The sequence below is a fragment of the Odocoileus virginianus genome, chromosome 10 (genome assembly GCF_023699985.2).
Source record: "Odocoileus virginianus isolate 20LAN1187 ecotype Illinois chromosome 10, Ovbor_1.2, whole genome shotgun sequence".
Classification (NCBI taxonomy): Eukaryota; Metazoa; Chordata; class Mammalia; order Artiodactyla; family Cervidae; genus Odocoileus; species Odocoileus virginianus.
Window position 1 is genome coordinate 67,156,363 of NC_069683.1, and position 18,251 is coordinate 67,174,613.

At 37.1% G+C, this 18,251-nt stretch overlaps 1 protein-coding gene across 3 annotated transcripts in view; it reads right to left on the minus strand.

Annotated features, from left to right (window-relative positions):
- Positions 1-18,251, minus strand: part of TRPC6 (transient receptor potential cation channel subfamily C member 6) — a 139,550-nt gene that overhangs the window by 24,703 nt on the left and 96,596 nt on the right. For all 3 annotated transcript variants that reach the window (XM_070473667.1, XM_070473666.1, XM_070473668.1), the window contains exons 3-5: positions 13,370-13,555; positions 11,574-11,738; positions 3,919-4,135 (exon numbers count right to left, since the gene is read on the minus strand). In XM_070473667.1, coding sequence (XP_070329768.1) covers positions 3,919-4,135; positions 11,574-11,738; positions 13,370-13,555 — 568 coding nt within the window. The remainder of the gene's footprint in view (positions 1-3,918; positions 4,136-11,573; positions 11,739-13,369; positions 13,556-18,251) is intronic.

Sequence of the window (18,251 nt, forward strand, 5' to 3'; positions counted from 1 at the left end):
ATATGTCCTGAGTTACTCCTACTGAAGACTGCTCATCCCATTGTTGACTTTGCAGAAAGTATCCCTTCACTGTGAACCTGTTAGTACTAATTCTGCCCTCAAGGGAATGAATCTGCTCCCTCCACTTTTAAATTTCTTAAAACAAAATTTTAAAAGAGCAAAAACACCTGTGCACTCATTAAATCTATTCTTCTAGAGCAGAGGCGGGGTTCCCATGAAGCGAATGAAATTTAAACTCTAGGATGCCTTATTTGCCCAGGATCCTCTGAGGTCTCTGTCTTCTTTTTCTCTAAATGGGGCCCTCCAAAAAACTAAATTTCAGGCTTCACAATCCCCAGGTTCCGCCCACCCTCCAAAGGAAGCTTCTTCAGTCCCAACAAGGGCTTTTCTGTGGAGAAGCCACTCACTTTTCAGACGGCTTTCCACTTGGAATGCTCCCTATTTTGCCAATTGCCTGCAGCTGTGGTCTAGACAGAGTATGGATCAGGGACGTAATTACAGCCCTTGCCTGCAGTCCTTCCCTTCTGTTGAAGACTCAGTCCAGCATTGCATTTCCTTCCTCAGCGCTCACACTGGACATTAGGTTAAAACTGCTGCTTAAGACCTTTTCCTGTGAAGGGTCACCAAGCACGTCTCCCCCTCCCTGTGTTCCTGCTACGCTTCTCATTTCTCCTTGGTTTGAGCTCGCCATTCTGTCTTGTTAGGATCTGCTGGAATGCAGATTCCATCATTCAGCTTTTCAACTTTTCACTAAAAATTATATCAATTTGCTTTTTGTGACCAATAATGTCAGCCTTTTCCTTCAAACCAGCTAGCATCTGACCTAAGTAGGCCACTTAATAATATTTCCAGAAGGTACAACAACTTTCAAGAAAACTCAAGAAAAATAAATATCAGTGTTAAAAACTGAAACAGGAGTCTAACACATTCTACAAAGTACCAGTTGTCCATTCTGAGTTGTTCATTGTTTTCCCTTTAAATGAACACTGAGATCATCTCTGAATCACAAATGTAAAGGTTATTGGGCCAGTTGTTCCAAGGAAAATGCTTTTATTGGTAAAATTAAAAGTTAACATTCTTGGTTTAGGTTTCCAAGTGAAAAAGGAAAAACTTCTAATGCTTATATTAAAATATTAGTATGAGAAGAGCAAATTATGTTTGATAAAGAATAAGATGAACACAGATACATGTGTATGTATGGCTGAGTCCTTTTACTGTTTACCTGAAACTATCACAACCTTGTTAACTGGCTATGCCCCAATGCAAAAGAGAAAGTTTAAAATAAAAGAAAAAATAAAATGCACATTCTTTATATCTAATCCCCTTGCATAAAATTAAATGCTTTCAATGTTTAACCTTGAATGAAAGAGTCATATCTTGATTAATATATTTTCAGTAGGAAATACCACTTCCATATAAAACATATGAACTCTTAAGGAAGATTTTAGTAATAATCATAGCCATTTGAAATTTATTAAACATTTCCAATGTGCCAAGTATTATATTATGTATGTTACACATACTAACACACACACAATATGATGGCATATAGGCATTTAGCTTGAGATAAAGGCAATGTCCAAATGATTGTTCTTATTTTAAATCAAATATTCAAAGTGAGATGTAATATATTTCTTAGAGCTTTATAGCATAAGACAAACCAATTAAATTAGAAAAGAAAGAGTGGATAATCAAACTCTTCTTTATCAAAGATTTACCTTAGTGATGCAATTCACATGCTAAGACACTATATTTCTCCTTGGAACATAACCAGGAAATGAAGTGATTCAGAAGTTGTTTTTTTTTTTCCATTTATTTTTATTAGTTGGAGGCTAATTACTTTACAACATTGCAGTGGTTTTTGTCATACATTGAAATGAATTAGCCATGGATTTACATGTATTCCCCATCCAGGTCCCCCCTCCTGATTCAGAAGTTTTGATAACTCTCAATGCTGTTGAATTACCTCATATGCATTTAAAATGCTCATACGGTAATTTGTATAGTGCTTCATAACATTTCAATTAATTATTCTATCAGCCCCAGAATGAGGAAGCCAAGAAGATATGCCCTGCCACAGAAGTGACATAAACCCGACTACAGATGCTTCTCCAGATCACTGGGGGAGAACCAAGCTGACAGACTGCCAACGATTTTGGATTAAGATTCCTTGAGCTCCCTTCTCATGTCCTTTTCCACATATCTACACTGTAGGACTTCCTGCATAGCCAGGACCTTATAGAGACAGCTGAAACTTTGTCCACAGCCTGGCTTCTCCCTGGGGTTGAATTTTCTATTATTTAGTAGACATCTTCATCTAGAAATCCCATGGGCCCTTTAAAGTCAATCTCAACCCAAACTTCCTTACCAGCTTTTCATTCTCCTGGTCTCAATCCTTATCTTCCCTCTGTATTCTTCCTCTCAGAGACTTGCAGTCAGCACCAAAACCCAAGGTAGAATCCACAGCTCTCCCTTTCCATGTGTAATATATTACCAGGTTTTTTGAAGAGTATCTTTTACAAAGCTTTCAAGTTCTTTCCTCACTCCCTGACTTCTGGCCACACGTTCCACACACGGATCACTTCAGCTGTCTCTCAGGCTCAAAGCCACCCTCTACCTCACAGCAAACTGTGTTTTATGAGAGGTGAGGAATCACAGCACCAATAGCTGAAAATCATCCTCTGGCCATGTCTCCTCCCCTCTCTCCCATCACTCACATCCATCAATGCGCCTGCATTATAGCTGAGCCTAACACATGACTTGGCAATGAGGTCTCAGGTATGGACCTAGTTCCACATCTTTGCCTTCAACACCTTGACTCATGTCTCGTAGGGTTCTCAGCTCCCCATAAGCAGTCAGTAGGATTAACATGCCCTTATCTTTAAAGTCCAGAGAAGGAAATGGCAACCTGCTCCAGTGTTCTTGCCCGGAGAATCCCGTGGACAGAGGAGCCTGGTGGGCTGCCGTCTATGGGGTCGCACAGAGTCGGACACGACTGAAGCGACTTAGCAGCAGCAGCAACAGTATCTTCAGATTTAATGTACTGTCTAGGGAGACCTTCTCTGCCCCTTCCACATCCCACCCACTCAGATTTAGGTGCCCAATCTGTGTATGTTCATGACCCTCTAATAGCTCCTCAGTAATATCATTTGTCACATAGTTTTCTTTATTGACCTTACTTGTTGACCTGCCTGCCCCACTCCAGCAGACTTAACTTCCTTGACTGTAAGGACTACAGTTTATTCACATTATTATCCTCAATAGGTAATAGCTACTGAGTCTATTCATTTATAAATATCCAATTGAAATATCTTTCATTTGCATTATATTTAATGTCAAGCAATATGGATGACTGATTGTAAAGACAGCATAGTAATTAAGACTGCATTCCCTCTGTTTCATTTTCCATCTGGGAGACCGAAAGCCATAGTGTAGATGTTATTATTATATGACAGATTAGACCACTAAGGCACAAAGACAGTGTGTAATGTGATGGATGTAAAATGATCTGAACAGTTCTTAGTATATAACAAATGTTCAATAGATGTGAGTGGCTAGGACCTTCCGTTCCTATTAAATTGCAACATAAAATCATATGGTTATTTTTAAACTTGAAGTCACAGCTGTCCCAAAATATGAATAGCAGTTTTTCATCACTGGCAGGGTTTGAGTCATACTATCCCATTCATTTTCTTCCTGGGTGTTTCTTGGAAATCTAAAAAGCATGTGGCATGTGAGAGAACTGTGGTACTGAACATGAACCCTAGATAACTGCACTTTAAAAACACAAAATCATGTTGTGCAGAGCACTGTATTATGCTGCGTACATTTATATAACTGACGTGTGAGGGAACAGGTGTCACTCAGTCCTATTGCTAAGGCTGCAAAAATAAACGATGAGAGAAAATCAGTCTTTACCTATTACCCAGGAAATAATGAGCATCTCCATCCATGAGAAGCAGGATGTTTTCATCCTGAACAGCTGTTTTGCATGATCTGTGCTGGTTTCATTAGGAAGGATTTTGGTGCCTTCGAATCTGTCAGCTGCATTCATGACTAGCAGTCCCAGGAAAATGGTGAAGGAGGCTGCGTGTGCTACGAACTTCATGAACGGTCCACGCATTATCTTCCCCATCTGCCACAAAACACACCAAAGGGAAGTCTTAGCTTTGTCCTGTGCATTTTGCAAAACACACGTGTGTACACACAAGAACAAACATCTGTGCAGTCCAATGTTCTCCTAAGATATTATGTACATTTACAACTGATAATAGAAAAGTAATCCTTTATGCTAACATAAAATTTGGTCTCATTGCTCATCTACATATGCTGATATTCTGGATTGATAGTTAAATACATTCACTTCTATGAAATAATATTTAAGTTCTTAAAATATTGTATGTAATACTGACAGAATATTTTATTAGTATAATAACAAAAGGCAGAGCAGAGTATCACAATTACTCATGAAAAGCAAACTAATTTAGTGGGCAAGAGGTGTTGAGGAAGAAGCAATGAAAATATTAAACTGATCTACCTTGCCATATATACACCTTTGGTTGATATTTGCCTTGAGGGCTTCCCAGGTGGCATTAGTGTTAAAGAACCTGCCTGTCAATGCAGGAGACACAGGAGACGTGGGTTCAACCTCCGGGTCAGGAAGATCTCCTGGAGAAAGAAATGGCAACCCACTCCAGTATTCTTGCCTGGAGAATCCCATGGACAGAGGGACAGAGGAGCCTGGCGGGCTATGGCCGATAGGATCACAAAGAGTCAGACACAACTGAAGTGACTTAGCATTAGTACTGTCTGCATATGTACTTCACTGATGTGGGTGCAAAGAACTGACTCATTTGAAAAAACCCTGATGCTGGGAAAGATTGAGGGCAGGAGGAGAAGGGGATGGCAGAGAATGAGATGGTCGGATGGCAATACCGACTCAATGGACATGAGTTTGGGTGACTCCGGGAGTTGGTGAGGGACAGGGAGGCCTGGCGTGCTGTGTTTCATGGGGTCACAAAGAGTTGGATACAACTGAGCGACTGAACTGAACTGAACTGAACTGCTGTGGGTGCAGATCAGGCTTCAGGTGATGTTGTATGTTGGAGATGCTGTAAGTAGAGCAGAAGTCAGAAGTCCCAAGAAGAGGATGCCCAGCCAAGGGCAGGACAGCAGGGCAGGTCCTGTCATGCACTGGACCAACGTCCTGGAATGACACTGCATTGAAAGTCCAGCATTTTAGCTTCAGGTTCCAGTTTCATTCCCTCATTAGCAATGAATGAACTTCCTGAATTATGTGAAAATCAGGTCCTTCATTAAAAATATGGAGACCATAAAAGCTCCCATGCATCAATAGTACAGGAATCATTCCCATCTGAGTTGCATGTATCCTAGTCAGAGCAGAGGGGTGGTGTGTGCCCAAGATGTGTCTCAGGGGCTCTGTGCACCCCTGGAATGGTAAACAAAACTCAGTACACGCATGGAAGGACATTTTTGCTTAGGAGAGGGCTCATAGCTTTCAATAGCTTTTCAAATTAACTGATTATTACAGAAAAATATAGAAATTAATAACACCACCACTTATCCAGTACTTGTATGTGCTATTACTGTTTTAAGTGCTTTACTCTATTAATTACATGTAACCGTTACAACAACACAAAGGGGTATGTGCTGCTGAAATGCCCATTTTACAGGTGAAGAAAAAGAGGAATCGAGGTCCAGAAACTAGCTCCTTAAGTGGTAGAGCTGGAATTTGAACTCAGGTGTACTTGGGGATTCCCAGGTAGCTCAGCTGGCAAAAAATCTGCCTGCAATGGAGACCCCGGTTCAATTCCTGGGGAATTGGGAAGTCGAGAAGTTCCCCTGGAGAAGGGATAGGCTACCCACTCCAGTATTCTGGCCTGGAGAATTCCATGGACAGAGGATCCTGGTGGGCTACAGTCCACAGGGTTGCAAAGAGTCAGACATGACTAAGCAACTAAGAACAGCATATTTGTTTAAGAGTTAATGTTTCCATTTGGTTTACAACACAATTTCTTATTTTCTCATGGAAGTACATATACATGTAAATTCTTAGGAAAAAAAAAGGTTCTAAGGTTTTTAAAAAAGCTAAATGCTATAATGGAAGAAATGCAGTCAATATTCTCTGCTCCTACAAACTTTATCAGTCTATATGGTTTTCAAAATCATAAAAGTTAGAGCTAGAATGAATCACATAGCTTAGTCCCCTCTCTCTTAACTAGAATCATTTTTTAAAAATTTTTATTGGAGTATAATTGCTTTACAATCTTGTGTCAGTTTCTGCTATACAACAAAATGAATCAGGTATATGTATATACATTTTCCGCTCTTCTTGAGCCTCCCTCTCCCGCCATCCCACCCCCTGAATCGTCACAGAGCACGGAGCTGAGCTCCTTGCGCCATTAGAAGCGTCCTACTGGCTATCTATTTTATCCGTGCTATCCACGGCAGTGGACACATGTCAATGCTGCTGTCCCAGTCCTGTCCTTCCTCTTCCATGTCCACATGTCCACTCTCTATGTCTGTGTCTCTGCTCCTGCCCTGAAAATAGGTTCATTAGTACCGTTTTTTCTAGGTTCCATTTATATGTGTTAATGTATGACATTTGTTTTCTGTAAGTTAGGCCAGGCAGAATGTCATGTCGTGCATGTGTGTGTGTGTGTATGTGTGTGTTTATCTAGATTAATAGATCAATCTAGTTTTAAGTCAATGGATCCTCACAGTTAGATGTATTGCAGAGCCAATCCAAAATTAATTTGTAAAAAGTTGCTGTAAAAATCATGTCTGAAAAGCATGTAAATGTTCCTTAGCTTGAATCAGAGTATTTTTTTGTGTTTCTTTTTAAGATCCGGTTTAAATAGAATTCTTCTATAAAGTTAAGACAAATGCAAGAGAAAATAGGATTGATTTTCTTTTGCCTATTGTCCTCAGCCATGTTTTTTTTTAAATTATGGACTGTTAAAAACTGAACATTAATGCAACTTTAATTTCTTTTCCATAGTGTACCACATATACAATTTTAATTTGACACTGTTATATATACAATTTATTGTGACATGGCTATTTAATCATGTATTATGTAAAGTTTAATCATGTATATGGCCTTTAATCATTTACTGCAAGGTTCAATATCTTTCTTGTGAAAAAATCTATTGTTATAAATATTAAATTAATTTTTTAAAAGATTCCAATTTATTGACTGTTGTGGAAAACTGGGATTGGGGCATTGACTATTAGTAGTGAAATCCATGAAAAACTTATTTATTCCCTGCCTTGTTCGGGGTGGAATCAGAGGAAGCCTCAAAACTCAAGAAAGCACAAACTAAAATGGGAGGAGAAGAGAAAAGGCTAGGGCTGTACAACAGTGAGAAGAGAGCCACCCATGTTAGAGTGGACCTCAAGTCTGAGAGGCCTGGAGCTTGAGTTCAGCTGTCTGAACACATCTCAAGCCCGTGTTCAGCCATCCGGGGCGATGATCTGCACCTTCCTCCTGCGCAGGCTCGCTCTCGCCCTTCATGGGGATCCTGGCCCTCTGCAATATGACCCCTTCATTCTATTCAGGGGGGAAAGAGGAGAATCAAGCCCAGGGCTTTAGTTGCTTCTTACAGGTTGTGGTTTAAAGAAAAAATAAAACAAGAAAACAGATAAAAAGCTGGCTGACAGGAAACTAAAGTGATGTGTGTGGACATTCATATTTTCCATTTATTATCACAAATCATGGAGAGTTGCATTTCCCTATAAAGGAGATGCTAGGAGATTCAGTGGACTTTAGGAACTGGAGTTACTCCTTTGAGTTTACTATGAGTTACTCATAGTAAAATTTGTCATCTATATATTCTGTGATATAAACAAATTTCTAAAAAAATAACTGTAAAGAATAATTGACCAAAGTGAAAACCTGATGGAGTCTCAAAAGGGAGGGGATATTTGTATACCTAAGGCTGATTCATGTTGAGGTTTGACAGAAAACAGCAAAATTCCATAAAGCAATTAACCTTCAATAAAAAATAAATTAATTAAATTAAAAAAACAAAAAAACACACACCAGAAAAAAAAAAACCTCATTGGGAAAGGTCTGTATTTTGCTGGTATGATTATCTGGCTACAATATCCGTTCCCTCTCTGGGAACTACAGATCAGGTATTATGCTACGAGTTGATGCTCTGACTAACTTTCAGCCCTTAATGCTGAACAAATACAAATTAGAAAGGTGGTTTTACAAAACAGATTGGCCTTAGGTATTCTAACAGCCACACAAGAAGAAACTTGTTCTATTATTAATACCCAATGTTGTACATATATACCAGATATGAGTACTAATGTTACTCACTTGACTAAACATGTGACAAAATGAATCAGGCTATGGATACTCCTGAAGCCGCCATCACTTCACTTTGGGAAACCTTAACTAGCTCCCCATGGTGGAAAACTATCTAAATCGTAGTAATTCTAGTTGTTCTGTTTTGCTGCTTGCCTTACATCTGTAACTGTGTAACTGGATTTGCTTCTCGCTGTCTGAAAGCCTTCATGTTACAAATGGTTGTTTAAGCTCCTCCAAGTGCCACAGCCTCCTCCAGCTATTACTTGGGGCCCCTGGATCAGAGAGCCTCCATATGACGGTTAGGAGAGTAAGTTGCCTCAATGATTTAGGGACCATGCCCCTCAACAGCAGGAAGCAGTTATGGAACAAAAACAACCCTTTCCCTTGGCAACACAATTCTCCTAAAAGAAAAGGCGGGATGAGAGAGTCAATTCCTAGGCAGGTTGATAATAAGCCCAGGGTCCCCAAGGAGAGAGGGTCTGGGGTTCTTGAGGAGGAGACAGGAGTCTGGAATTCTCAAGGAGGAGGAAAAGACAAACTTTTTTTTTTTCTCTACATTCCTTAGTCTTAGTCACATAAAACATTTTTTTTTTCTTTAAACCCAGAACTGATGATTACACACAAAGAAACAATTCAGTTTAAACTCTGTACTAGGGATTAGATAACAAAAATGTATCCTGCTTGAAGACAGTTTTTCCTTCCTGAAAAGCTTCTGACTAATCCTGATATCTTAGAATGTGTATCATGGGAGTGGGTCTGGTAGGGTCTTTCTATTGTTAAGTTCTAATCCTGTCATTCTAAAATGTAAATTGCGGGGAGCGGGTCTTGAAAGATCTTTACAACCTTGAGATGTTCTTTTGACTTATTGTAATAACTAATTTAAAAAGTATATAGCTCCCTTGCCAAGACTAAAGAGGGGGGCATTCTCCATCCCTGTTCTGATGTCTATCTCAGAAGCTTTCTCTGCCCCTTTTCACTTTAATAAAACTCTGCTATACAAAAGGAAAAAAAAAAACACAAAACTGATGTACCTGTAAAATGACTGAAAGGAAGAACTTTAAATATTACATCATATTCTTTTAAAGTATGTATTTATGATCAAAGAGCTATTAAATACCAATAGTAAATAGAAAAGGTTGAAGCTAGTTCTAGCTGAAGCCAAAATGATTTGAAATCACAGCATGACCTATTTTTACTACAATGAGCATAAAACATATTTGGATTATGGTGGAAAAAAGAGAACAAGTGAGGACAAAAAAGAATTTCTTAAAGAGCACTCGGGGAAAATGAAAACCAAGTTCTAAACAGAAACAGGGATTCTGTCAAGGTGCATAGGCCTGAAATTTGATCTGGTGCGATTTTCATGGGTGTTTTTGAATTTTTAAGTATTTAAAACAGTATTTTAAATAAAAGTATCAATACAACTTGAGTAATTTTCCCTTATTAAAAAAAATTCTCTAAGCTGTAATATTCATATCTATATCACTAAAGGGAAAATATAAAATATATTTTATAATCATGCTTCAAACCCTAAATGAGAGTCAGTAAAATAGATTTTAGATATGAGAAAAAATATCTTGACAGTGTCCTTTTAATATGATTATTTGCCTTAATGATCTAAATGAGAATGAAAAACAGATGCCAGAAAGAAACATAGTCAGGAAGAAGAAATAGTGAAGGAAATCAGGTTGATTAGGATTTAATAAAAAATTAAGAAACGTGCAACTCTAAGGACTGCCAAAAATAGTCTGTCAAACACCAAACCCTCTGAAAGGCATTATGCTTTTGAGCTCATTATGGAGATGGGCAATTATTCACTTTAGAAAATATATTACAGTTTAACTGATCACAGAGTAATAACAAGCATAATTCAGTTTAAATCTCCAAAGAACCCGGAAATGTGTGTAGAAGCAGAATAGGGACTACATACATAGATGTGGCCTGTGTTCTAGTAAGGAGGATTAATTAGTTTTTTCAAAATGAAATCTGCCATTCCTATGAAAAAAGGAAAAAAAGTTTAACTTTCTAGAAAAAAAATGCATGCTATAAATTTTAATTCTAGTAAATATCACTATTTTCATTTATTTTCCTCCTTTATATTTTATTTATGAATCTAGTTTTGGCCCTTATGGGGGAAACATTTATGATGATAGATTTTACCCCTCAGGAGAAAATGCCCAGTTTCTAGCAGTTCCTATAATGATGAAGCTCCCACTATGTGAAAAAGGCTTTGCACCAGTTTCCTACTATAAGCCACTTAGAAACATTCCTATAAGGTTAAAGCACCAAATATGTGACTAAATAATAATAATAATAAAAATGTTGGCAATAAATAAAGAAAACAATGGCAAGATGTTTGGACCCATGTGTAACAAATGTTTGAAAATAAGCCATATCAGGTTTAAGAACAGCAAGTGATTCAATAGGCATATCTACACAGCACATAAATAGATAGTCCCGTAGACATTTTAGCTACATAGCTTTAGAATTATTTGACTCTCAGAGTTGAAACTTAAAAGGTTCCAGAAATGTGGCTTCCAAAATATGAAGAATAAGATTGTTGGCAATGCAGGGCAAATTTCTATGCCTGTTAAAGAATGACAGGTCAACATTTTCCAAACTTGTTCTGAAAGGCTAGGTTCATTTGAACAAACCAATTTCATCAAAGTCTGGGCAGAGGGAGTCTGCTAAAAATAAAAACAAACAAACAAACAAACAAAGCTATCTTTGCTGTCAGGTTACAATGTATACTGTCCCAAAATAAATCCTCTTCATTGAAACAAGCATTGTAGGAGCATTTACACAATTGTCCTTTATTTATATTAAGCTTTATTAGTTAAAATAAATGATAAACAAAAACTTTCATCTCAAATTTTGCCAGCGGGGGGGAAAAACAAAAGGAAGCATTCTTTTAGGATGTTATTTGAAATTCTGCTTAATGCACGTCTCATTAAAAATGTAGAAATATATGCATAGGCATGACTAGAGAGAAGACAAATAGGAATAATCTGAGGTTTTCTTTCACGTATTACTAACGGTGATATTACAGGTGAATTTTGTCTTCCCATTGCTTTTTAAAATTTTCTTAGAGCAAATATGTTACTTTATAACGTGAACCCAACTCTGACTGCCTGACATTTTGGAGAAATAGAGTTTTCGCTGCTTAACTGGCTCTGATACACAGACCAGACAGACTCGGGGCGGCGGCAGAAGCCCAGGGTCACTGACGTACCTTGCTGCAGGGGGCGAACCAGTAGAGCAGGGCCAGGAAGGGCAGGCCCGCGGCCACGGCGAGCACCACCAGGAACTTGACCGCCACTGTCTGCTGCCGCAGGCCGGACAGGTTCTCGTACCAAATGGACAGGAGCTGCTGTTGGCAGTTCGGGTGGGCTACAAACTAGCGGGGATAACAAAACATTTGACAGCTTGATTAAAGACAGGTTCAGCATAAGCCTTTTTCTTGTGTTCCTTTCCCATAAAAATATTGTTAGAATTAAAGAACAAACGTAAAGTATGTAGGGGACAAGTATCAAGCAATGTGGCAGGAGGTTCTAATATAGTTTACGCAAATTCAAGGATTCAAATTTATCAGACTTTTCCTTTAGGACTAATGGGCTTTCAAAGCATAGACAAATTTTGAAAATTTAGTGTTATAAAAAGCTTCATCAATATTTTATACGAGGACTTTTATGATTATGCACTTTTTCCATCTAGAAGGAATGATATAAAGATCCTGCTAATTTAGATATCTAAATACTTTTTTAAAAAAAAGTATACTACCTTTTCTGCACTGACCTAAAGTACTAAATGTATTTTATACTAAATTCCCATTTACATATGGTCTTTTTATGGACTACCTATTCTATTCCATTGATATATTCCTGTGCCATAAGCTCTTTCAAATAAGAAAATTATATCATTAAATTTCAGAATTTTTACTTTTCAGAATATTTTTATTCTCACATATTTAATTTTTACAGATGAATGCTAAATATGACAGAGAGCATTATTTAATATACAAAAAGCAACAGTCTAAAATAACAATTGCCAAATAATATTAAAAGGTTAGACAAAGGACAGATTATATAAAGGAACTAAAAATATTTCCTAAGGATGATTAATAGTCAAAGACAATTAAATCAAGATGCAATGTTTGTCTTTGTAGAATGGTAAGGTTTAATGATATATGAGTGGAAGAAATAGGCCTTTCTATACACTGTTGACATGTATACCTTTTTTGAGGGAAATTTATCAAATGTTTTGAAATAACAGAAACTTAAAGAAAATAATGGACACCCTTAAATAGTAAATAGATTAAATGAACATAATAATATAAATCAGCACACTGATATGTAGGCTTTGAAAAGGTTGAATGGATGTTTACATACTGATATGTGAAGATGTCCAAGATAAATTTATGGACAAAAATAGAATACTGACTATTTTCCACTAAGAAATAGGAAGACAGAAAGGGGTTAGGTCTATACTGTTTGAAAGCCAATCATAAGTCTGTATTACTTTTATTATAAAATCCACCTTTAGAAACTGCTGTTTTTTTTAAGATATCTTACATAACCTAAGAAAGCAGTCAAGAATAGGAGGCACTGCCTGAAGATGAGACTAAAAATATTCCACAAATAAAGATGCAAGAGATTCAAATGCACTAAAGAAGGAATTGAAGGCATTGGTCCAGAATTGGACTAAATTAATAAATGGAGATTGGTTTTAAATAATGATGTTCCCATTCTATAACAAATGACTTGTAGTTTGAACACACAAAGCCATTTTTACATCATTCGTTAAGTAAAAGAAAGTGTCAGTCATTGCAGAAACAAGTCTAGATTTTAAAGACCAGCATTTAGTGTAAGTGAAATGTCTCACAGCCAGACACTTAGAATTTACAAGAGATCCTACCTAGAGCAATTAATCAGAAAAACCCAGTTTAGCCTAATTATGCCAACCCTTCATCTTGATTTAGTGCCAATAAAAAGTGAAATAACATAAAAGGGGCTTTGTGCCTGATCTTACTTTTTTTACATCATACTTAATGGCAAGTTTTAAACGGCTGAGGTTAGGACGACCATGATCTCCACCACTGTGGCGTATTTCAACGTCCCCATTCAGAATGGCTTCCACTTCTTCAGTATTTCTGCACAGATCAAGGAGTCCAACAACGAAATCTTTGCACTGCATCGACAGTTTTTTGTAGTCATTCTAGGAAAGATAAAGCAAAGCAAAAAAAAAAAAAAAGTAGAAGTATCACATTTTACTATGTTACACTGTAGAATTTATCAGTGATTTGACTATAGAGAAAACAAAAGCTCTATTTTTAGGTTTATTACTCTTTTTAACATGCTTCAGTTGCTATTCTGTTGGGTGAGCTCTAAAATATATTAGCACCATAAAGATTGTCTTTATATCCCTGAAGAGGAAATTTGTCTAAAACACAATCAAAGTTGTCAAAAAGTACTGTACTACACCAAACTCACTTCCTGATTCGGGAGAAATGAAAAGCAACTCTTCCCATATCATGATCATACTTTCTTGCACACATCATATCTCCTATGTTCATAACTTCATTAGCTAGGCACATAATACATATATTTGCTAGGTCTTTGGAAGACCTTATATACTGTGTTGATGAACTTGAGAAACACAGAACATTTGGAAAGGTTTCAAGAAAAGCAAACATATATCACTAATCTATTTACTAAACTGTTATTGAGGAAATTTGTTTATCAAACATGGGATCAAAAGACAAGATCTAATATAAAGTTCACAAATTGAGATTTGTTGGATAAAAGGAAGTTTTATGAAAATGCTTTCATTATAAATTACTGCTGAGGACCTAATAGTATGTTGAGAGGATTTATAGACTACAGATCATATTTAAACATCAAATACTCATTTTGAATTTACATACACCATGCATGTATATCTTCATTTGGGTCTTTCTAAAATTTCCTTCCTCTGTATTCTCTTACATGGAAATAAGGCCATCAATAACCCAATGTTAATAAAGATAATATATTAGCTAGAATTTGTTGCACTGCAAGTAGATCATAGAATCTCAGTTAATCTTCACAGTCACCTTGATCACTTAGGTTATGTCCAAAACTGTGCAGCTACTAGGTACCAAAAAGAGGCTTTAAATTTAAGGCTGTGTGGCTACACTTTGCCTGTAAGGGTTTTGTCACTTTGTCTCTTTGTAGAATGCTTTTTTGTTTCGATCTATGAAGAGCTGCAAGGTAAGCCAGGTAAATACTATTTCCACTTTGTACATGAGAAAACTAAGGTCCCTGAGGCCACAGCCTCCACAGCTGAGTTTACTCCTCAATCAGCTTTGCAGATTCAGAATTAGTTGTCTCCTGCATTTTGAAGTCACCAGTGTGTTATAGGATAAAAAGATTCCTCGCAGGGATCAAGAGAAGAGGATACTGGAGAAATATGAGAGGCTCTAGATGTGAGTCAATAAGTAATATTGGGTTGAGTCTATATGGATAACAGTTTCATCCTGAGTATATGCAAAGCACCTACTTGGGCACCTCCCTGTAAATCATGCCAAGTTTCACTTTGCTAACTGTAGGTTCAAACAGATCCTATAAAAGGAAATTTACTATGTCACAACTGAGAATGACTCAAACTACTTTCCACAGGTATCTGGTCAGATAGTATAAATAAGGTCACGAGGAAACAGCTCTACCCCTTTCATGATGTAGTCAGTTAAGGTCATGGGGAAGAACTTTGAGGTGTGGAAGTACATATGTTGTCCATGCCCACTATTCCACATTATAATGGTCAGGAGCTTGGGCTTTTAAGGTTAGATATGTGCTACATGCATGCTAAGTTGCTTCAGTCATGTCCGACTCTTTGTGACCCCGTGGACTGTAGCCCGCCAGGCTCCTCTGGCCATGGGATTCTCCAGGCAAGAATACTGGAGTGGGTTGCATGCCCTCCACCACGGGATCTTCCTGACCCAGGGATCAAACCCGTGTCTCTTATATCTCCTACATTGGCATGCAGGTTTTTAACCACTAGCACCACCTAGGAAGCCCAAGGTTAGATATACTCATAATCAAATCCCAGCTTTTCCATTTTTTAGCCATGTGACCTAAGGTAACTTAAAATCAATCTATGAAGTAGGTGCTATTATTATTCTCATTTTACAGATTAAAAAAAAAAACAACACAAGGCTTAGTGAGATTAGTTGTGCTAAAGAAATCACCCATTTCTTTATATATAAAGAAAGAACATATATAAAGAATATATATAAAGAAGTGAATATCAAGCACTTGATAAAACATAATTATTGTATTATATCATCAAAGGCAAGACCTGAAAACAAGCTGTTTCTTAACATTAGTAAGAACCCATGGAGTTATGACAAAAGTTAATATACCTGGCCTCTCTTCTGTTTGTAGAGCTGAATTCTAGATGTATCCTTAGTTCTTATGGAGACAAAAATGTAAGACTCAAAACCAATACTCTCTAGAATTCCAATAAGGCTCATGTGAAATTAGATATTTCAAAGGAGGGTATGACCCTTCAAATATGAGGTAATACTGTTTAGTAGAAACCACATGAATTGATAAAGTACAGGCATTCTTTGCTGTACAATATCTTAAAAATTGTTTCCAATTCATTGCTAATTCACAAAATATATTCCAAGCAAAAACAAAACAAAAACCCACTTTTTGAAGAAAGAAAAAAATAAGACTGCTTTTAGAAATACGCTTTTTTTTTCACCTTGGGAATCATTTACAAATGTTTTCATATTTATGTTCTCTCACACTGAAATGTAAACTCACTTAAAGTGAGATATTGGCAGTAGTTCATGAGCCAGACTTAACACTGTGATTTCAGTTTTTTGAAAGAAAAAGTGAAGCTGGTGGTTGATTTAATTCTGCCTTTGGCTCACACAGGCACACCATACATTAATAAATTAAAAGTGGGTGCTTGACTATTAACCTTTGACTTATAAAGAGATGACTGATAGTGGGTTAATAGAACATAAATATTATAAAACATAAAAAGACCCTGATACAATTATCCTTTCAAAGGGTCATTTTAGTTGGACTTTTATATAGTAGAAGATACGGTGTATAATTTTAATGCATAATTCCATATAAAGAAAAGTCTGCTTTATGGAAATTAAAAGGATGAGGAAAATGCATGTCTTAATTCTCATGAATCAAGCCTAATTAATTAAACACTAATTAAGTGAATTTTGGATAAGGGCAGACCTGGATTTCAAGTTAAGTACAGTTATTTACTAGGTGCATGAGTTGGGCAAATTACTTAAGCTCTTACAGCCTCAAAATTCTTATTTGTAAAGTGGGGATAATATAAGGTTCTTCCTAGGGTTGCTGTGAAGGTCATACAAGATGACAAATGCTAACTTCCTGGTTCAGGGATGGGTTGAATCAATGGTGATTATTATTGTTGTTTTCATCATTTCACAAATACTCAAGTCGTCTCAGTACCTTGACACAAAATTTCACTAAAAAATATAAAACCATGATAAATTCCTAGTGATAAAAGATATTTTCACATACTAAGGCATGGGTAAGTCATTCTGGCTTATACACGAGTTAACTTAAATTTAAGCTAACTAAAACAGCCTGTTTGTGGCCTGTCAAACATACATTGTACATCTGCTTTAATTATTAAGAAAAGGGCACACTGACCAGAAGTAAGGAATGTCCATGTTAAAAATAAAAATTAAATGCCTCCCTTCCTGGGAAGCCCATACTGGTCCTCCTTTTTGATAAGATTCCTTTCCCAGGTGCCAAGGCCATACTAACGTGGACATGCTGGCCTGTGTTTTGAAACCTTGAAGGAATGTATCCCTGACTTGCTTAATGTTCTTTGTTGTGACAAGATATAAAACTGTGCTAAAAACCGTGCTTTTCCAGATCAGTTCCTCAAAATTATGAGAGGCTGTCTTCCAGGCTTCAGTTTGGCTTAAATAAAACTCTTTTCTAAGCCTATTGTAGATTGTTTATTGATTATTTTCATCAACATTGAGTATCACTTGAATGTGCTGAAAATAAAACAATGATTCACTCATTTATTATTTCAACAAAAATTCTACAAATATTCAGCAGCTAGTGCTGTGATAGATACCACATTTTATCTCAGATGGAATTTTTAAAATAAGATTGCGTTCTTGAAGAATAAAGAAAGCACAGACTATCATTATCCAGCTAGTGACTGAATTAACCAGCCATGCTCTTGGAACCACAAGCAACTCTAGGGCTTTCCTGCTCTTCAGAATAATTGTCACTAAATGGCACAATGATCCCTGAGCCCTGTCATAGCTGGTGTACAGAAGAGTAACATGCATTTATACAGCACCTACTATGCAGGGTTGTGAGCAACATAAAAGGTAATCGAGACAAGTGCTCAGGGCTGGTGCACTGGGAAGACCCAGAGGGATCGGGTGGAGAGGGAGGTGGGGCGGGGGGGGTTCAGGATGGGGAACACATGTAAATCCATGGCTGATTCATGTCAATGTATGGCAAAAACCACTACAATATTGTAAAGTAATTAGCCTCCAACTAATAAAAATAATTGGGAAGAAAAATAAAATAAAATAAAATAAAAAAATAAAAAACAAAGGTAATCAGATACTGCTCTAAAGAAAAGGTAACAGGAGGTGAGATACAATTTCAGACAAGAACTGAAGACAGACATTTTCCTAGATATGTCAGATGCTACTCACTTTTATGTTGATCGTTGCCATGGCAGCAGCTACTTATTTAACTTAATACGGTGTTTGATTACAGTTTTTATTCTTCCTTCAGCATAGAAATTCTCAGGTTCAGCTGAAGCAATGAAACCTAAAGAGCAGCCATGAAGGTAAACAGGTGCTTCAGGGGCTGAGGGCTCTCAGGTTACAAACCACTGC